The 22809-nt window shown below is 41.4% G+C and overlaps 1 protein-coding gene across 2 annotated transcripts in view; it reads right to left on the bottom strand.

Annotated features, from left to right (window-relative positions):
• Nucleotides 1–532: 532 nt before the first annotated feature.
• LOC146857653 (synaptotagmin-9-like) overlaps nt 533–22809 on the bottom strand; it is an 827160-nt gene continuing 804883 nt past the window's right edge. The window contains exons 7-8 of one of the 2 annotated variants that reach the window (XM_085648228.1): nt 21018–21130; nt 533–1241 (exon numbers count right to left, since the gene is read on the bottom strand). In XM_085648228.1, the coding sequence (XP_085504354.1) occupies nt 21020–21130 (111 nt within the window). In that variant the 3' untranslated portion in view covers nt 533–1241; nt 21018–21019. The remainder of the gene's footprint in view (nt 1242–21017; nt 21131–22809) is intronic. The other variant, XM_085648229.1, reaches the window with a different exon arrangement.

Here is a 22809-nt window from a genome sequence, read left to right on the forward strand (position 1 = left end):
TCATTATATTGCTATGATTAAAGATGCTTGCAGAGCATCAATGCCTTTTGAGGCGTTCTGCAGCATCTCCTACACCGTTTCGTAAAGATGACCGTCTAAGACAGACTTTTCCAACATTCGCTATGCAAGCCACTGTCCTCTGCAACAGTAATTCATTAGGCAAAAGTGCAATATCAATCTAGTGAAGAAAACATCATCAGGAATGTATGTTGGTTCTAATATGCTCATTTTCTATAACTGGAGCCTAGAAGATAGTAACCAATTTTGATTTCAAATATAGTAGCTGGTATGTTCTGGCAAGACTCAACTAAAGTTGTAGGTGGAAAGAGTGGTTTGTGTTGGGGAGGTATAGGTCTATGAATTGATGGATGGGTGGATGGATGGATGGATGGATTGATTGATCAGTGGACTTAGTGGATGTGGATAAGTGGATGGGCGGGTGATGGATGGACTGATAAGTAGGTATCTCTAATGATGAAGCAACAGAAGTGCATACTTCAATGCATTTGCAGCCAAAGGAAAGACACTTTGCAACATAACTTACATAATTTTATTAGGAACAATTTTGTATTTATACTAGAGCTATCGAAATTAGTCACAGTACATATCACTTGTGTTTATAATAAGAATGCTGTATTTTTGTTTATAAAATTAAGAAATGTAAAGTACACTGTGTCTCTTAAAATCATGTCGGCAAATAAATCATGCACTATATTATACCAAAATATGTTTGGTCTAAAGTATATATTTCTTTTTGTGATGGTCCTTTGCTCTCCATTAATTTGACTTGAGACGGGGACTTAATACTACGACCAGAACAAGAAATGTAAAGTATTACAAAGCCAGGTTATGTGCAGTTAAACCAATGTTATAACAATGAAACACAGGTTGTTTAAATATGTTTGCAATAGGCATAAAAAATAACAAGAATAAAACAAGCATGCAACTGAACACGTTATTCCAGATTCAGTGGTGTCTTTGTTAGGCCAAAAATATAGGTATCATTAAACAAAATGACACAGGAAACAAAAGACACTTGATTCAAGTTCTTTTCCTCGTGCATGAGGATGGACCACTCCTTAAAGTGGGGTGTCTTTAGTGTCTCCTTCCCTGATGGGCTTCATATCTGTCCTCTCCATGCTGGAGAAATTCCAAGCTGAGCTGTTTCCTCATGGGGAAGGAGGTCCCTTCAGGGAATTGCATGAGCCTTGGCTTCCAACCGTAGCTGTTTGTCCAGCCCACTGCATGAGAAACAATAGTTTAATGCCTTTCAAAAGACACATTTCAAACAGAATGAAAAGTAAGACATCACATTTACATTAGACGAGTCAAGTAAAAAAGCAACCAAGGTGTTTCTGCAACAATGTGTAATACATGAAAAAAGGTGTGCTCTTTTTAATGAAATAAGCCTGATTAAATCATGGCCTGTCCCAATGCAATGTTACCCACTTTATAACTCGGCTCCTGTTAAGATCACGATGCTTTCCCCTTCTTTACATCTATTCTGATGTGCTGAGAATGTATATTTCCGAATTGCACACGCTTCTTGAGGTGTCATTCAAATAATAGTTTGTTTCTGTATTGCATTTCATACCACATTTCAACCATTTAGCAGCACTGGAAATAACGGACCTTACAATAACCTAATGTATGATATTCAATTTACTGACCTTTGCAAAGCTGCAGGATTCAAACTTGTGACCCACCAATGCCCACTTGGCTGTGGTGCAGAATGGTCATCTCAATGACCTATTCCTCTGGATAGAAACAGTGAGCAGGGAAGAATTACCTGAACCATCTACTCGGTATACCCACCTGCTGGCTTTTGGGTATACTATAGACCTGATTTCGTCTAGGTAAGTAATACTGTTTCTGACACCAGCTTCTGTTTGGGCTCGAAACATAATTGAAACACTCAGTAAAACCTGGCAGCACACATTAGAGGGACAAGTAGCGCCAAATACTATTTTGGGCGCTTTCCTATGGAGATAAGCATGTACATTTTGCACGTATTTCCCCATCCTGAGGTCTTCAACTCGGATTTGGGAGCAAATTGCACATCCATAAGTTACCGTCATCTGCTGTTCGACTATTAGCGGGTGTGAAATCTGCAACCGTGCTGTCATCAGACACTTGGGCAAATCTCTCTTATTATTCAGCTGTCAAGTAGCTAGGCCTTTTGAGGTCTGTCCTATGTTTCAAAACTGCATTTTAGTATTATTTTTGTGTTTGGGTCAAATAACGGAAAACATGCAATAAACAGAAAGTGGAAAAGAGAAAGCTACAGCGGCGGCTCCTCCGCAATGGAGGAGGAGCGTTGCCCCGCTGGCTCAAAGCCAGCAGCTGAAAAGTAAAAAAATATTTTACTAAAAAAAAAAATTGTGCTGCTGGCTGAACCAGCATCTGCAATGAAACACTCTGGGGCAGATTTACAAGTGCCTTGCGCCACTTTTACGCCGCCGTTGCGGCACTTTTGTGATGCAGCGGCGGCGCAAAACCAGCGCCAGGCTGCGGGGTATTTACAACGTGACGCATCTGGGAGATGCGTCAAGTTGTAAAGCCCTGCGCCAGAAGTAGGCGTTCCGGCGCAGGGGGGGGGGCGTTCTGGCTACAAGATTTCACTCAGTCACTTTTGAGCACATGCTGCGTCAAAACCCTGCACCTGCTTGAAGCAGGCGTAAGGATTGATGCAGCATTGTAACGATAGGGCACCCCAGAGCCTTGCGCAGCTGCATCACGCATCTGCCCGTTTTTGCCCCATGGTTTCGCCGCATTGTAAATGCGGCGCATCCATGGTGGCGGAGCCGTGACGCACAATAACTGGCGCATCCCTGCTGATATGCAGGGATGCGCCAGTTATTGTAAATCTGCCCCAATATTTGTAACTTTTGAAGAGTCTTTCATATATATGGTTTGGCCTTTGCGGCTCCCTTTGCCGTGCTTAGGCTCTTAGAGCCCAGCCAGACTCCTGCTCAGCTCTCCCTATTCATTTACTGGCTGGCCCACCTCTAAAAGGTGGAAGGAAGAAGTCAAAGGAAGCACGTATTGATGGTTGGTACAAAATGGATGGGCATAGACATAGAGAAGGGTCGTGCAACACAGATCGAATCATATCTGAAAAAGACTTCAAAATGTAAATAGTTTAGAAACGATAGATTGTAAACACAAATTTAGGAATAGCCATGCCCCCACCCCAGCTGCACTAATGACGAATCCATTGCTGAACCGAGACTGAGGAAATGTAGTTGTCTTGTGCCTGCCATGTATGGCCCAGGGTGTGATTATGGATGAAGTAACGAGTCTGTTAAAAACCATGTACAAGAGTCGTTTTACAGGAGTGCACTTCCTCGAAGGATGCAATGATGAAGTGTAAGGAGGCATAGATGCAAAAAAAAGGACTTGCCTAAGTTCACCCAATGTAGGGAAGTGGAAGCCAGGATTGATGCATGTTTCCAGGTTTCACAATTCAGCCAGTGGAGTAGTAGTTACATTTTTCTTTCTCCCACTCTACATCAAAGCCGAATTATTTGTGTTTAAAAGACACTAAATCAGTGGATCGTGTTATAAATCAATCAGTCTGACACCAGAAGCCTTGCTGAAGTACAAAATTAAGGATCACTGAGTACAGTTTTTTTAATGCTGCTAGAATTGTCTTCCCCCTAATTTGACAAAAAATGCTATATTAATAGAGGCTCAACACTTGAGTGAAGGCCATTACACGCAATAGAAAAACAAAAGGTCTCAGGGTTGCAACATCATCTCCAGTGTAGTGCCGTGCTTAGCTGCAGACTCGTATTGAACTTACATCACTGGGCCAGTTGTCAAGACCCCCTATAGTTCAGTGAAAGTACTTGAGTAACATTCAGCCGATTTCAGAGAATAGTCAAAACATTCGCTTAACGAGTTATTGATTTCACAGTAATACACTGGTCCTAAATATCTCTCTGCTCTGTAAACATCTTACAGCACAGCACAGGGCAGCACTTCAGCTGCAGTGGAAAATGAGGCTACGTTGAGGCTCGGCTCGTTTTGGGCTGGAGCACCCAAGAGGTTGTCAAGCCGAGTCAGAGCCAGCCATTTAGATTGACCCTTCAGTAGCTCGCACACCTCTGTCCTCATAAGCCATGCCTTCTCGGTTTTTTTCTCCTTCACCATATCGTTGTACTTCCAACTTCCATTGTGTGATTGAAGCTCTCCATTCGTTTTCAATTCTTTTTCCCAGCACTCATTTGCCCTTCACAGGGAGTCCTTTACTTCTCTTCCTGTTTCACTCGAAGTTTCTTTACATTTTCTTAGGTTATTTTCGCCTTGCACCATTTACTTTTCTCTTTTCGTCGATTAGTCCTGGCACCTCACATGTGTACCTGAGGTGACCTTTAGGCATTTGACATCAGTGTCAATGTGTACACTTTGTATAAAGTTTGGGAAAAGTTCTTACAACATGTGGAGAGAATTTGTGCCCAGGTTTACTCTTTGGTGTTTGTGTCGGGGAGGGGGGGGGGGATTAGCCTGGCTACTGTCTCTCTCCTTCTTTGTAGTTGTAGTGTTGCAGTGTACAGTAGTAAGTTGGAAAGTGCGCCTTTATGTGGGTAGGTCTTCTTCCTAAGGGCTTTGGAATCATACTAAAAACAACATTGGATGTATTTATCTTCTACCAAAGCTAGACATCGATGGTTTGTGGGTCCCACTGAGCAAACTATGGGCCGTTCACATTTACAATGTAGTTTAAAAGTATATTTGTCATCAGCCTTAGAAACCGCTGTATTTATGATTGCGCTTCCATGTTGACAATAGTCTATTAGTTCATGTGGCAGGTCCCCCTACCATTCCCCCAATGCTGCTAGAAAGGTGCCCCACAAAATCCTCCTTGAGGAAGGTTCGCATAGGTATGACACGTGGCTTTCATTAGCGCCAGTTGTATTGGTTGTAGAGCCAGTGGAGGAAATTGGTGGAAACAACCATTGGGAGAAATGGGCAGTTAGTGGAAGAGATAGGTGACCTCACCCTAAGAAAAACTTTGGGCACCTCCACTTATTTTTTTTACAACAGAAGCGTTGCATAATAGGTCACCTGCAATCACTACTATCGGCCATTAGTGCCATGGTTTAACCAGCTTTTTTGATTCTATTTGTAACGAGGGAGGGCTATAATAACTCTCTACCTACCAAGTGACGGACAGAGGAGAAATAAAGTGAGTCTAATACTATAATTGAGCCCCTATGGTGATAGATGATCCCTTCTGGCCTCGTAGGATTTTAATGTTCTATCCTCCCTTCAGCACAGATGATCTTATCAAGATAGTCTTCAAATTCCCAGTAGGTGTTTTCTCCAGGTAGGCGAAGGCCATGCGGTTCAGTCAAGCCTTCTGCCAAAATCCTTCAGGATGTAGTTAATGCCAAGTAGTATGTATCCTTTTGGTAAGAAGAAAACTTTGCATCCGTTGACCAAACTTGCCAACATAATTTCACCAAATTCCAACGAGAAAGTTTCATGATCCGCACATCTCTTTACAATGACTAACTTTTCCCAAAACTATGAATTGGAAGACAGTCGAGAGACAGAAAGTATTACATTTTGGCAATAATTCATTTGTAAAGGTCTGGAATTACATTTGTTGCATATTGTCCGCTTGCCTCCCCAAATTATAGATAGCAGATATAATGGGGCTTTCATTTAGGCAGATGCAATATATCCACTCTTTGCATCCAAAGGGGAAAGATATGGCAATCCACTAGTAACTGGACAGCCTAAACTTCCAGTCAGCTCCACAGCATTCATAGTCTAAGTGACTCATTCATTCACTTGTCAAAAGTGCATAGTACACCACCCTGAATCCATTCTAAATAAAACACGTTATTGTGGGCACCAAATCATATATGTAGTGCTAGGAACCACCAGTTCCTGAAAAATGTTCTTATGGTGGGACTCTCGTTAACAATAAAGAACCCTACCTGTATCGTAGGCACCTTGGCACTATGGTGCAAGGGTGCCTGTGTTGGTGCTAGGCAGCACACAATGCATCAGGTGAGGAGAAAGCAGAAATGCTCCATATCTTTGTACTTCTACTCTCTCCCATTCACACAACGCAGTGCAGCAACTTTGCTTGCTGGTCTGTATTGCATGAAATTTTAGTAAATGCACCCCCACTTATATGTAAACAGGGTTTGCCAAAGAACCTCTTTGCCCTTCTTCGCACCCCTCATCTGCTTTATTGCTGCACGCTGCTCAATGGAGTGATATGGGAGTAGCATAGCTCCTTTATGAGCCACTTAAAGACTTCCACAAATCTAATTTCAGATCCTAGTATTTCTTGGTAACCGTCAGATGTGCTTTGATTATGCCAATCACTATTACCAGAGCCCACTCACAGCTTTCACTGTTTGCCCATAAATACCCTTCTTACCACTAGGGCTCTATTTACGAATGAAGGGCTACATTTCGATCCCCTTCAGAACTACAAGTTGTGTGATAATTATCACAACCTCACACTTTTTCCCTGATCAATTCCGACAGGTCAACTGTGCTGAAATTTATCAGGGTAAAATGACAGGAAAAATGGAAAAACATGCAGCATTTGGTGTTCTAAAACCCGATTCTGCATCTTATGCCCCATTTACCTTTTAAAACTCAGAACAGAAGGTATTTACCATGGTTACTACATGTAGTAAATACCCCACCATATTCCGACCACCTCATAATAAGGGCCTAGATCTGTTCTACAGAAAGCTAAACTGCTCTGCTCCTAGCCTTGACTGGTCCTCCATAACACTCTACCTGTGACAAATTCTTCATACTCTTTCTAGTTTCCCTTACTTTTCCAGCCAAGCTTCCCACATAGCTGACCATGTTTCCTTCCCAAAACTCACATTGTTCCACCCAGACTCCATACTGCAGTAACAGTCTGTATTTCATGCTTATCAAAGTCTTTGCGTTGGGTGCCCATGAAGATCATAATTCATCCACTGGAATTCTACTGACTTCCTAGGATTTCTTCCAACAGAGCTTTTCCAAGAGCCTATCAAAAGCTAACATTTCACCTCTCGAATCTTCAGCCTTCCCTCAAAATGTCACTCCAAATACCCCACAAATTGACGAGCTTGCCCTGCAACCTACCACCCCATCATCCTACCACCCCATTCACAGTCTAACAGCCACCTTTGAACACATTCACAGCTATGATCTGGGTGCCTCACACATCTTTCCTCATTCTCAATGAGACATTCTCTGATGATGTTCCTGACATTCTCCACCCTTACACACAAATATTGATCTCTGTTTATGAAGTGTACGAACACTGGAGTATAGAATATTATCCATACATATCACGGTGGTCCCATGTGGGGCGAGAAAACCAGAACGCCTCATAATTAAACACACATAGCCCTACACTGTAGGGGCCCAATGCTTAGCACAGCAGCTTGTGCTCACCAGCTATTCTGTTATGCAAAGAGGGCTGGTACAATACAAGTGCAGTGCATGTGCTCATGGTATGACCCTCAACTTGGCTATTACCCCCAATCATCAATCATGACCGACAGTCAATAAAAATATGGCTGTACATACGCGAGGGCCATTTGACTCCTGGCAAATACAGCAGCTATAGATCTATATTTCGACCTTAGTATTTTTTTTTATATCAAATAAGAGATTTTTACACCTTTACCCAAGGAAGTTCATGTTTCTTCTCCACCAAAAATGCTTTGGCAAATAGTTTATAAGAGATTGCTAATCCAGAATTAGGGTTTTTATTATTTGTCCTATATGTGTTCAAAATAAATCAATTAGAGGCTGCCCCTCTTGAGCGAAAAAATTTAAGTTTGCAAACATAGTGAGAGATTTAAATTGACAGAAAACACGGTTGAAAGGCGTTTTGTGCAAACAGCAATATAAGGAAATGTAAAGAAATGTTGGTGCAAAAAAAGTGCATTTAAAAAAAAGTAAATTTTGACCAATCGTAAGCTGACCCCACCCTCTGTCACTTTCATATAGAAATGTCATTTTTATATGGTGTAAGAAATTGGGATATTAGTTGAGAGGGGTGAGAGCCCCACTGAAGTAATAAACACAACCCTTGTTAGGAAGAAAACAAAAGTCACTAACTAAATGTGTGCTTGACCCTCTGGTAGCTTGACAAAAAAGCAGTCAAGCTTAGCTTAGAGGCAATGTGCAAAGTATGTATGCAGCACTCAAACAGCAATAAAGTGAAAACACAACACAAGAAAAAGCCCAAACAAATCTATAAAACAAACGTAAATGTAATGAATACAATGACACCAAAATGACAAAAATCCAGCCAGTAGAACTGGAGTTATGATTTTTTAAATGTTTAATTAAAAATAGCTTAAAGAAGCACAAAGTGGCAATTGCAGTTATTTATTTATACTGGACTGGGGCAAAGCCAAAAGTTCAGACTGATCACGATGATGCACAGGTCGGATACAGGGTCGAGGTTTGCCTTGGTGGAAGTTTCCCTTCGAACTCAGTTCAGTTCCATGTGAGGAGCCTCAGTCAGAGCTTCACATTGGTGGTGCAGATCTTGGCGCAACAATGTAGGCATTTGTCAGAGTTTCACATTGGCGACAAACACAGGGATTTTCTTCTCATTGCAAAGAGCACCAGGCGGGTGAAGTCTAGAGTCTGTAGCCAGGAAGGTCGGGTTGGCAGTTGGCAGTCGCATGCAAGTCCTATGTTTGTCTCGATGTAGTCCACTTATGTTTGGGAGAAGTGGCTGGTTCTTATCTGACATGAAGAGCCCAGAATATCTGGATTTTTAGCTGGAATAGAGTTCTTGCAGTTTTCAGGTTGGAGGAATACACTTTGACACCAGCCAAGGCTCAGGCAGGTCCAGTTGGTGCTTGTCAGCTGGGCAGTGGCAGAGAAGGCCCCTGGAAGCTGGCTGTGTCCCTGTAGCTCAAACAGGAGGTTAGCCAATTGACCCTTTGAGTCACTTCTGGGTTCCTGGATTCAAGTCAAGCAGGTCCATTCCTCCTTCTTTAGATGGCAGGCAGTCCTTCTTCTGAATATGTTTAGGACCAGGATCGTTCTGATGAGAGGTTCTGAGTGTGGCCCTTTTATACCGAGTGCAAGCCTGTGAGTGGGACACACTCCCTTTGTCTAACCCTAATCGATTCCAGTAAGTTCTTCCCCTGAGTCTGGCCCCAATCTGTATAGGGTGACAAAGGACACACAAACTCATGTGTGTGCTGCATTTGGCAGTGGCAGGGAAGGCTGCTACAGAAATCAGGAAGGGGGTGGGGACAATCCTAAAGCTACCCTTTGAAGCTAAGTAAGTGCTGAGTCTACCCTACCAGGCCATACTGCTCAGGATAGAAACACCCTTCACCACACCTAAGGCCCTTTTGTTCTCTGTTTGGAAAGAATACACATCACACCACAGGAAAGCCATTAACAGGCAAGTGACCCCAGACACTGGCAGAAAGGCACTTTTGGTTTCGACAGAAAAATGCCAACTTGCTAAAAGTGTCATTTCCATAATAGTAACTTAAATTCTAACTTTATCGTTAAAGAGGATTTTTAATTAAATTTCAAATAAGCAGGAGAACTATTTCTCTATCTGCCCCCAAACTGAAGTTAACACTTATTAAGTGTGATAAGGTAACCCAGTATTAGTCTATGGGAGAGCTAGCCTAGCTACAGTGAAAAACAGGACATGTAAAACTTAAGTATATATATCTTATTTTTAGATGCCAAGTTTCCTTGTCCTATGAGCTTTTGGGGCCTACCTTAAGGGTGATATATAAGTATGAAAAAGGAAGGTGTAGGCATGACAAAAGATTTAGTTTGTCAAGTCAATATTACAGTTTAAAAATGCATGCCAGGCTACAGTGGCAGGACTGAGACATGTTTTATAGTGCTACTTTAGTGGGTGGCACACGGAAAGCCCACTTGCAGCAAAATGGGTACATGCAACAATATTTACTAGGGACGGGCAAGTGAATTTTGTGTGCCAATTAGGTGTATACCAAAATAACCATGGTTGGAAGGGAGAGCACAAACACTTTACCACTGGTTAGCTGCAGTAAAGTGTCTTAGGGCCAGATGTACGACATGCAATATAGCGCCTCGCAAATTGCGAGTATTATGCAACTCGCAATTTACGAGGCGCTATTTTGCATGTACAACAGTGTGTTTAACACTGTTTGCGATCCCCTATGGGGTCGCAAATCACTAGGCTCATGAATATTAATGAGCCTCTCGCAATTTGGGAGCCCATTGGGAATGACAGGCCCTCCCAGTGATGGTGGCCTGCTGGGGTCAGCAGACCACCATGTCTGGGACTGCTTTAAAAAAAACCAGTTTCTATTTTTTTAAATGCAGCCCGTTTTCCTTAAAGAAAAACGGGATGCATTTAAAAAATAAAATGAAACGTTTTCGTTTAATTTTTTAGAGCCAGTCACAAAGGGGAAGGGGAAGGACTCCATTACCACCCTTATGAAGAGGGCGGTAATTTGCAAGTGTTTTGCGACCGCAACTGCGGTAGCTAAACATTCATACATACATTCAAATTCGCGACTCGCTAAACAGGCTTTGTACATGGCACACAGTGACTTTGCATGCGCAAACGGGTCGCAAACCCATCTGCGCATGCAAAATCACGTCGTACATCTGGCCCTGAGTGGCAAAAATATGGGTTCCGCAATAATTGGATAGTGAAAGCAAAAATCTGAGCAAATACCATGCAACAGATGGTTATTTCCAAAACATGGTATCATTTTACGGTGAAGGCGAAAATGTAGAAACATGCATTGGTCCAAATACTGGTAGTAAAGAAGAGTAAAACGGCCAGTGAGAGTGGGTTAACATAGAAGCCAACTATCTTCAAATGTTTTTCTATTTTTTTCCTCAAATCTAAAGGTATTGACCCTCGATACTGTACACAACTTATTGGCTGACCATAACTTAGTAGTTTTCTATATAAATATGAAAGAAAATATTTGTGAGACTGAAGATGGGAGTAAAAAGCAACACCTTAAAATGATCTCTGGAGTCCTCCTTTCTTGTGCTAAGTGGAGCAATGATGAATATTATAAAATTGGGATGTTGAGAGCTCCAGCGAAGACAGACGAGAGGTTCAAAGTTAATAATAATGATCTAAATCTTGTGCTCCAATTAGTTTAATTACGCAATGTTTGGAAAAAAGTCCTCCCAGAGGGGGTGGAATACAATATTCAGTAAATAAACTCTGACATCGTTATTAGATTTGTCAGAAGAATTTATTGCTCTAGCATAACAATTTAATAAGAATCATTAAGTGCTGGGCTATTCTCTGAAAAAAGATATGCTATTTATATTTAGAGGTGACTCCTTCATATAGAGTCATTTTTAATTTAAAAACAAAAAAAAAGCATCCTGAATTTTACAATTTACAGATTATTGTTCACATGTTATCATGATGGTATCAAAAGTGTATGGATTTCAAAGAGAACATTTCAGTCCTTGGGTAAAATGGTTGGCCACTCCTCTGTCGTGATTGATCCGTAGAATCCTGATATTTCATTGTTGCTGGTGGTCTAATCTATTCTACACCTAATGACTATAACAAGGTCTGCATTGGAACAGACCCTGTCCTGAAAGTCTTTCAGTATCCCTCTTCCTGTTTGAAATCCTCAAAACGAGATCAGGTTGGCAGATTTGATTATTTGTTTTAATTGATGGAAGGGAATGGCCAGAGGACATTCTTGGTGATTAAGTCCTGGGCAGGTGGCCCACCAGTGCAATGGAGACGTAGAACCACACCGCTCACCCAGCAAGCAACCACCCTATTGAATCTAGACTTTTGCAAAATCGAAACGCCATATGGCGACCACAGCAAACCAGAGGTATGCTTCTGAAATGAAAAAAAAAAATAGTCCTGAGCCGCAGGGAGTATTTCTTTACTGCATGGGACGCTACTGTTAATTATTTCTGCTCTGGTATGCCATGCCTTGCATGGTTGTCCAGGTACAATAGACATCTGAAATCCTGACCTAAAGGGGGCAGGTCTTCTGACACATTCACTGAGATGCCCTACAGTAATGGGTTGCTGTGTTGTAGGTTTCGGACAATGGGTCCAGCTGAGGCTCTGCTACTATGAAGCTTGGTGTTCAATTAACTTTAAAAGGCAGAGGAGTCAAAGGCATGTCTGGACAGAGGCCTTCAGATTTATGATTGGACTCCTGCCTGCTAAACCCTCAATGAGACCCCTAGTCTTCAAATCAATCACCAATGTAGAGGTATTGATGTTTAGTGAAAAATGTAACCTTAATGTACACAATAGATAAGTAGACTCATGGCAATATCAAAGGTTTCAAAGTTTATTCTATTTGCACGGTTAGATTAAAACCTTTGCATCATTAACACCAGGAAGATGCTTGAGCATCTTACACCATTTCCACAGTGTAAAAATCAAGAAGTGAGCATAAAAAGTGACAAAACAAGTGACATTCTACTTCCAAAATAGCAAGTTATGAAACCCGACAATTACGACCATGGAGAAGTCATGCTATTTGGAATTATGTTTTAGGAGTAGAGATGACCCAGGATGCTATTTGGAAGTTGATTTAAGGAGAGAGGGAAGGGCAGGCAAGAGAATACCCTTGGTGAAAACACCATTTTACATAGCATCATTCTGACTTTTGACACACAATTATTGAAAGAAATATCAATATGTGATTGTTTTTATTTCTATTTTCATTCAACTAACAATAATTCGATTAATTCCAACATTCCATGCCTTACTGTAACAGATCATACTATTTTCTGCCGCTAGTGTGACACCTTTAGATGCATACAATACAGATAAGAAACCAACAAAATGGAGTCTCTGTAAATGTTACTTTATAGGATGCCGAAATACAAGCCAAAAAGGAAACATTTCCCACTGGTCAAAGGATTTGGCTTCCAGAATGATATGGCCGCTGCGCTAGATAATCTACGCCTCACCAAAACTGTAACTCCTTTACGCCAGCCTAAAGAGCGCATCGTTATAAAGGGTCTTTATTCACAGCAGAGATGCCACGTAATCTTATGAACCAAAAGCTATTCTCAGCTCATTGTGCAATCACTACCGCACACCAACAACCAACCATTCGTATTGACTAAAAATGTGGCTCAGTCACCCAGGTCATCAATATTAGACACCCTCTCAAGAAAGGCCCAACAGCTTCCAAGGTTTCTGGAATATTACCAATCAAACATACCATGGTATTGCTGCAAACTTTAGAGAATGAACAGTCCTACAAGACCTGACATTTAATCGCATTTAATCCAGTATTGGCTGCTTTTCAACAAGGCTCCGATTGCCATGCAGGCAAGGGACTTCAACCGCCTGGACAATCATAAGGAGCAGCTATTACCTTCCACACGTACGATTTATCTGCAAGCTTTTATTTTCTTTACATTAAAGGTTTACTTGCATCTTCTTTGAACTATTCCTCAGTTCCTATTTCTATTTCTGAACTATTTCCATGACTTTTGTTTTCACTCTACTCAGGTATATCCTTTCCTTTAGAGAAACGGTCTATACCAATTTAGGGGTATTGTGCTCTTTTCCGTGCAAATCTCGAAAAAGTGGCAGCGGCAACTCAGGTAAGGTTTGAATCACCCATGAAAATAGTGGGTGGGCCAAAATATTTATGGTGTACATTTGGATGCACAGCTTGACTAATGAATCCGCATCCTTCAGTTCAGCATTGCTCTTAGTGGGTGGGATAAAATCTGAAATCAGTGCCCAGCTTTCCTGCTTCACCTGGACACATTCACCAAGCCCAGCATTCCAAGGAGCGGATAGAATCATGTGCTTGTGAAATGTGACATCATTCAGGTTCTTGGAGGGCTACAGAATGGGAGCCCTTTTCTTGCATGACTAAGAGGGGTTCAAACAGCAGTGACCCAAGTCCAAAGTTTTCCAAGGCTGTGCAGGAAGAGGGGTATATCACAATATGCTCATCATCCTCAACTTTTCCTGCAGACACTGACAACCATGGCAGTGCCAACCGAAACCCTTGCCCTATCTCTTGAAGGAGTTCCATTCAGAAAAGAACCAGCAAGCTAAGCTATAACTTCTAATTGCAAAATACTCTCCTGGTCACCTTCACATCTTCAAAAGGCTTCACACTCTTATCAAACCTTCACCGCTCTGGCATGCTCAAAAGAGCATTAAATATAGACAGCAGGCCTTAAAATATGCTAACCACTGAAGACTTACATATGTACCACTGTTTGTGGGTTAAAGGAATTCTTCGTCTTTTTTTTCGTATGTCCTGATGTGACTAGTTAAATAGAAAATGCTCTCAAATTGACACTTAAAAGACATCAAAGAAAAAGGGGCTATTTGATAACTTGGTATAACATGTTCCTTTTGAGAAGCTCATATAGTTTGCCAATACCATGTGGACAAAAATAATGACACAAATGTCGCGCTTATTCAGTTCAGTTTCAGCAATTACAATCTAAGTATTGCATAAAAAACACCACCATGATAATAATACTCTCATGAACTTTACAAAAATGTATATTTATTTATTATTATTTTTTGCAAATATGTATTTGGCAGTAGTTTTATACCTGTTCAATAAAAGAGGCAATCCATTACATTTTTGCACAGAAAACTGTATTGTGCTTCCGTTCACAATGGCCCAGCACAAATGAAGGGAGATTTTGAAATCACTACAAAACATATGATGCATCTACTGTTTAATAGTTGTAGAATTCTATACATTTTATCCCTGCTAACCAGTGATAAAGCGCTTCTCCTTTCAACATGATACATTTGGGATACCTTTAAATACATATTTAACTTCCCTATGAATCCCGATGGCACAAATGTGAACCCAGGACATTTATGTTAAATGTCACATGTGGACTTCAGCACCCACTGTGCCATCCACTACTGTGAAAGTGTAAACATGACTGCAGGCCTACAATTTGAAGCCTGACAGTGCAGTTTTAAACTGCAAATTCAACCTTTCAAAGTAAACCCTTTTGACAGGCCTAAACCTTTCTTTTGCGTAATTATAAGTCACCCCGATGTAGACTATGGTGCCCATAAGGCAGTGAAAGGGCCCCAAAAGCTAGTTTTGGTGTAACAGAGTTGGTTGTTCCATAGAAAAAATGTGGATACAATATTACATTTAATAATGCTATCTAGGAAACATCTACAAAATTAATTCCTGGGCTTTTTGAATGATTTATCAAAATCCAATTCACTGGTAAAGTCGGATGTTTTAGGCATATTTTTGAAACCGTACTTTTTTAATGTTACCTTTCTCTGCCTAAAACCTCTGGAAGCCCATTTGCATTCACTACAACTGTGACCTGGCAGCAGAATAGTTCCCTTGATAAGGTGTGAAAAACGTTCCTGGATCAGGACAGAGGCATTAGGCATGGGAACGTGTGTCTGTTACTCTGGCAGGATGTCCATATGGGCTATGTCCAGGAACTTGATTAACTTGAAATAATCTACCCTGTCACAGACCAATGTTACCTGACACTTGGGTAGTGCCCTCCTTTGTTCCCCATGCAAAAAGAACAATTGCTCGACAGAATGCTGAACAATGCCAAAATTCACCCCAGTACAGAGATCTGTGCCTAAATCCATTGTATTTTTGCACCCCATGCCATGGGAACAGTCAAGCCCGTAATGCCAGGCCATGTCCTCCCTGGACCGAAACAAGCCTCCTGGGACCGTTTTTGAGGTATCACCCCTCATCAGCCAGGTTAGCTTGACTCCAGTGGTGTGGAGAGCATGGGACCCATGCTTGGGCAAACCTATCCCACTCGGGGTGACAAATGCGAAAAGAACAATTGATGGAAACAGTGGGTATGGTTGCCCCTTAGAACTTTTACCCCCTTGGTTAGGGAGGACCTAGCAGTGCCCCCCACCCTCAGGCTGGTGTCAGGCATAAATATGGCACTTGAATTACCCTCCTCAGAAAACTTTCTGGACATGTGGGAAAACAAAAGTGGACTGGACCTGCTGTCTGTGACCAGAGAAGAGTCTAGGAAATGGGACCTGTTGTCCATTTTGTCCACAGGAAAAAAAATGTGACTCCAAGAGTTATAAGGCTGACCTCCTCTTCAAGTTACAGCCCCAAGAGGCCTTTTTCTGTAAGTGCCCAGCTGACCAGTTTCAACTGGACCTGCCCTTGACCCTGCTGCTGGCCTCTGCTGGAGTGAGTCATGACCCCCATGTGCTGTCCCGAAGGTCGTAGACCCCTTGGCTCCTAACATATCCTGAAACCTTGGAAATCAAAGACCTCCAGAGGAATGAGAGCAACCTGTGAAGACGATTAGACAAAGGTGCATTGCCGCTGGGCTAAAGAGTCAGGTTGTTTCTGCTAGGAGCTTTTTTGATTTCCCAGAACAGCATGAAGAAGGTAGCCAGCCTTGTGGAGCCCTCTTCCCTGCAGCCTTGTCCTGCTGGAAGAATCCAATCTCCAAAAAAGTGACTAAGTCTAAAAGTAGAAATGTTCACCAGGCAAAGGCATCGAAAATATTCAATCAGCAAGGGACCTTCCTTGAGTACAAAATTCAAATTTCTCCCAGTTGGATAATTCCTGCCAAAAGTCAATGGCTTCACCAGGACCTTGCCCAGTGGCTATCTGACCTTGTGGAACTCTCTTTGGCCAGTCAGCTGCCTTGCCCAACTGAGAATTTCTGACTTCTATTTCAAGGACTAAGTCTGAATGTAAAACGTCTGACAGGGTGGAGCCTGGTTTCCGTATACATTGCGATCAGCATCAAATTGTACCTGGGTCCCGGCCTACTGCAATCATTGACCATTATTGGAACCCTAGGCTTCTTGGCACTATTCTTATTCAAAAATTAAAAAAATAATATCTCAATCAATCAGTCAGTAGATTTTCAGAGAGCTTCTTGTCACCCATTTGGGTATCCAGGTGCTGGCAGGATCCAATTGACTGGCTGAATTGCCAGGTCTTCAGGGACTTTAGAAACTCTGGAAGAGATGGAGAGGTCCATAGATGAAAAGGTAGCTTGTTCCATGTCTTTGCTGCTAGGTAGGAGAAGGAGTGACCTCCGATTCTGCTACGTTGGATGCGGGGGTGAGGAAGGGGCAAAGGTAAACTGAGTGGAGGGGTCTTGTGGGCTGATGGAAGTTCAAGCGGTGGTTCAAATAAGCAGGTCTGCAGCTGTGTAGTGCCTTGTTTGCATGGGTCAGTAGCTTGAACTGACAGCTTTTCTGTACCGGGAGCCAGTGGAGTTCCCTTAGGTTGGGTGTGTTGTGGTTTCATCTAGGGAGATCCAGGACGAGTCTGGCTGCAGCATTCTGTATGGTCTGTAATCATTGGAGGTGAGCTGCGATCCCTGCCTAGAGAGCATTGCCATAGTCCAGTTGGCTGGAGATGAGGGCCTGGCTGATGGTATGTCTTGAGCTTTGGGGTAGCCATTTGAATATCTTACAAAGCATGCGGAGGATGAAGAAGCAGGAGGAGGAGGCGGAGATGACCATGAGTCATCATGGTTAGCTTGTTGTCCAAAATGATGCCTTGTTTCCTAGCCTAGTCAGAGGGGGTAGGAGTGGGTCCGAGTTCTGAGGACCGCCAGAATGCAGCCCATCGAGAGCTTCAGCATCTCTGTCCTGTCCGTGTTGAGCTTCAAAAAGTTTACTTTATTCAGTTTGCGAGATCTGTCATGCAGTTGTGGAAGTTGGTCTTGGTGTTGCTGGTGTCTTCGAAGAGGAAGCGGATGAGGTGGGTGTCGTCAGCGTAGGACATGATGTTGAGTCTTTGGGTATTGGCGATGCTAGCCAGTGATGTCATATAAGTGTTGAAGAGGGTGGAGCTGAACGAGGATCCTTGGGGTACTCCACAGATGATTTCCTTGGGTTCAGAGGTAAAAGAGCGAAGGCGGACTGTTTGCATTCTTCTGGTGAGAAAAGAGGCGATCCATCTGAGAGTGGCTCCTTGGATGCCTATGTTGTGTAGCCTTGTGATGAGTGCGGGTGCGAGACAGGATTGAAGGACGCTGAGAGGTCTAGGAGGATCAGAGCCGAGGCCTCTCCTCTGTCAAGTAGGGCTCGGATGCAATCTGTAGCCGCAATGATGGCTGTTTCAGTGTTGTGGTTGCTGCAGACTATGGATTGGATTGAGTAGGAAGTTCTGTTGCCACTCTGAGGAGAGTTGTTGGTTGATGGTTTTTTCTAAGACTTTGGCCAGGTACTGGAGCAGGGAAATCGCTCTTTGGTTGTTTAGATCGCTGGCGTCTGCCAATGGTTTGTGTAGTACAGTATTGACGTCTGCATTTTTCCAGTCTTCGTGGAAGGTGGCCCTGATAATTGAGGTGTTGATCAAGGTAGAGAGTACGTGACTGATTCTGGCTTCTCCTAGGTTGGAGATGTGGTCAGAGCATGGCCTGTTTGGGCCCATGAGTGGACAGAGTTCATGAACAAAGTGGTGTCAAGTGGGGCGAGCTGGCTCCATTTGGTTAGTCCGATGTCTGTGTTGGTAGCGGGGTTGGTGCTTTGCTTGAAGAAGTCCATAGCATTAGGCTGGGTTTGAAGTTTCTGTAGATGTGGGCAATCTTGTCCTGAAGAAGTTTGCATGGTTGTCGCAGAGTTCCTGTGAGGGGTAATGTTGTTTGTTGCAGTTGAGGGCCTGGAGAATTCTCTGATGAGGTTGAAGAGTTCTTCGCTGTTACTGGAGCTTGATTCGATGCATGAGGCTAAGGCCTTTTTTCTTCTATTCTGTGAACTGGTTGAGGTTCGGGCTGTCTTGAAGGCAGTTTTGAAGGCTCTGACTTTGGTGATGTGCCTTCTTCTTTTCTGTTGTTTACTGTGTCGTTTAGCGGTAATGAGGTCTTCAGTGTACCAGCTAGCCTGCTGGGTGGACCTTTTGTGGGTGTTTTTGCCCATTAAAGCAATGCTGTCAGCGCAGTTGGTGATCCAATTGTTAAAGTTTCTGCCGTTCTGGTCTAGGTTGTTGGAGGAGATCAAGTAGGTAGTGTTGAAGGTGTTGATCCATGTGTCCTTTAAGACTTTGCTACAGAGGTGGTGGGAGGAGTTGGGCAGACTGGGAGTGGAGGTCCGTGAGCTGGTGATGTTGAAGTGGACAATGCAACGGTCAGTCCAGGCGAGTTCTGTGGCGTGCCTGATTTAGTCACTGGAGGTGAAGATGGGGTTGAGCCTGTGGGCTACGGTGAGCGTGGGGTCGTGGACAAGTTGGGTGAGTCCGATGTTGTTCATGCTGGTGAGGTAGTTGGTAGTGTAGATGTCATTGTGGTAATCAGGATGGAAGTTGTGGTAGCTCAGGAAAATTTAGTTAAGTCTATGCGGAGGGGGGAAATGAAGTCAGCGATGAAGTTGCATCTCAGGTTCTCCTTATTGGATTTTATGTCATTTTGGTGCAATTTTTTCAAATAAGGTTACACTATTTTCCGAATTCAGTTGTAATTTTTATGTGTTGCATTTCAACTTTATTACTGTTTTTGTACTGCATAAATACTTTACACATTGCCCTAAGTTAAGTCGGTCTGCTCTCTGCCATAGCTACCAGGGGGCTCAGCTTAGGTTAGTTTACTGACTTTGAGGGTTGACACTGACAAGGGTTGTGAATATTTCTTGAGGTAGGTAGTCATCCACCCTAAATATTAATCCATTTTCTTACAATGTCCATGAAGAGCCTGATGAAAACTGATCTTTTACTTTTTTGTCACAATCTTTGACATTTGAAAAGTTGAGACAAACGTTTGTGTTCTATTTTCTAAGCTGTAAACACTGCAACAGTAGTGAAAAAAATGCTCTGTTTTTCATAATAGTGAAAAACATTATTTTAGAGTTGATACATTTTATTAGGTAGACTTCACTGGCAGGCTTTGCAAACTGGTATAAATGACTATTTGTTTCCCAGCTCCTGGCATCTAGTTACTTCTACAAAGGAATGAGTTCACTTTCTAATTATGATTATTCGTAACTCTGTAAAATATACTTTAGACATGAGTCTAAACAAGAAGTTGTGATTTTGATTGTTTACTCAGTAGTGACGAATGTTTGTGAATTTTGTATGAGATTTATTTGTTTTATTAACCAATTTAAGAATTGTCAGATTAACATGTTAAAATACCAATAACATTATTTTCCCATGTGACCAGAATGTCTTTAAAATTATTAATTTATCAGATACATTTAAACCATTACATTAACATCACTATAGTTTCATGAAGTGAAACAATTTACAAGTGATTATTTACTGCCAAATAATACAGAACTGGCGTGTGAGGAGACTGTATCATGCCCCTCTCTGACACATTATAACATCACGATAATAATGATAATCTAACTTAGAAATAGTAACAATAATACAATGTTGTCCCTACCACTACTAAATACATTACTACTACTGGTACTAATAATAATAATAATAATAATAATACTATGATGGTGGAGTCATAATAGTAATAGTAACAGTAATCGTTGTATCTGTAAAACATTTCACCAGACATTATCAATACAAAAGTGTTTTAATTGTGACTGCAATGTCCTAAAAAGAAAAAAACAAGCACAATGTTTGAAAAAAATAGAAGTAGTAATTCCAAGAAAAGATCTGTATTTTAAGGCCACTGTTTGACCAATAGGCAAGATTGATTTTCCAGATTGCGGTTTGGCATCCTGCTTTGAGAACCATTTCCATTTAGAGTATATATTTGTATGCATAGCATTTCTTTACTATATTTGTATGTACACAATTGTTGTTGATACCCTATTTACTTCAAATTTTTTCCATATTGTAGAAATTACATGGAGGAGAGAGTAAGAGAAAATGGGTGGCCTCTCCCCTCTCCAGAAATGTTTGTCCTTTTCCAAAAGATAAATGGTATACAGAAATGTAACACAAATATTATCTAATAATTATGGTTCTATAAAATTTGCCATTTTCTTCATAGAGAAATGAGCAGTGTTAAATTTGGCAATGGAAGTATTTGAAATCATATCTCCTGATTCCAAAGCAGATGCTTATCCACAAGACCATAGCTGCACACAGGTTTGTGGTTTAAATCCCTACCTTCAGAAGCACATGTTTTCAGAGTTTGTTTCTGTTTTTTTCCTGCTTTTGAATGTATTCATCCCCAATTGCAATGCGGTATAGAAGAAGATTACATAGTTCTTTGAAGTTTTCTGAAGTAGTATTTTTTTCAAAGCAGGAAAGAGAAAGTTAAGTGCATATTAAACGTTTTGTTTCATTGTGTGTGAAAAATAACATTGTCTTATAATGGGATTTCACACAAGTAGTGAAATACCCACCGTCCCATATGCTGGCATTGTATATTACAGTTTAAATTTCAATTTAATCTTAAGATAAAATGTTATCTAATATTGCAAATAAAACAAATATTCCTAAAAAATAATTTATAAAAATGTATTTAATTTAGATTATCTAGGAGTCCAAATATATATGAAGCATACACAAGACCACAAAACCTAAATAGCAAAAAATCTGGAAAGCAAATATAAATATTGAGAGAGCCATTGTATATTGATTAAAGAACATCATTAACTTCAACTTTAGAGTGCTGGTTCATTTCCTTGCTGAGAACAAGTGGGAATCTCTCTGTCTCTCTCTCTCTTCCTCCCTCCCCCTTTTGCGATTGAATTATTTTTTGAGTTGTTAGACAATAAGCTCTGGGATGCACCTGTGCTCTGGAAGTTGAACAGAAACCTGAGAAGCCTGTGAGCAGTATTGCCAGCAATCCAAATTGTACTCTCTATTGAAGAAGTCTGAAGCAGGACAAATATCCTGAAACATGTGTCTAGAGATACACAGCGCTAGCTGTTCCAAATACAGTGAATACTAAAGACTGTGCTAATTATGTGTTGGTATGCCAGTCAATGTGCTCCCTCCTCCTTTTATGTTTGTGGAATTTATGAGATAGACAGAACAAAAACAACTAAAAGATAGCCATGCCTTATGGTCTAATATTGCCATTGAGGGTTTCTTATGACATCATAAATAATTTGAATAAAGGCCAAGAGATTTTTAAATACGACAAGAATTCCAATATGCCAGTACAGGATAATATTACACTTATTATCCATTATGTATTTTTACATTACTTGTTTTTATGGTAATTCGCTTGTCAAATGTGTCTTTCAAACAGGGAAAGGGAATACTTGATTATGTACCTACATTTGCCTTCCACATTGTATGTATGGCTCTCAAAGAGCACCATTATCATGAATACCAGATTTTAAATCTGCTAATTCACTGCTATGATGTAGCAATAATAGCAAACAAAAGTTGTTTCATATTCTTACTTCTTGATTTCTGGCTCTCTGTTAGCCTGTCAGTGCAGTGCTGGTTCCCTGCTCTGAAGGACAGCAGAGAGCACAGTTCGGGAGGTGAGGGAGATAGAAAGCTCAGGGGGTGTTAGGGTGGGTGGTAGGAGGCTAAGTTTTTTTATCTTTGGAAGGGGAGACATATCATGTATAGCTTCTTCATTACTCTTATGCCAATGTGAAGCAGTTGAAAGCATGGTCAGATGATCTTTGGCTCCATACATGACATATCATTATAGATAGGTAAAACATGAACAATGGGGATGCTTTTCACCTGGATGTACTTGGTGATTTCATACACAATCAAGTTTTTTTCTTGTTGGCAGTTTGACGTCACTCAGAACCCTTAAGTGAAAAACGCCACCATTATTCATTGTTACAATTCTATAATTCTAAATGTTCTCCTTACCCAGTCCGTCATCACTAACAATCACCAAAAATAAAATTATAGACAATTATGTTCTTTGGTGACAGCTACTGGGGTTTTGAGACATTGTGACATCATTCACTGAATGGCTCCT

Source organism: Triturus cristatus, chromosome 3_2 (assembly GCF_964204655.1).
Source record: "Triturus cristatus chromosome 3_2, aTriCri1.1, whole genome shotgun sequence".
Taxonomy (NCBI): Eukaryota; Metazoa; Chordata; class Amphibia; order Caudata; family Salamandridae; genus Triturus; species Triturus cristatus.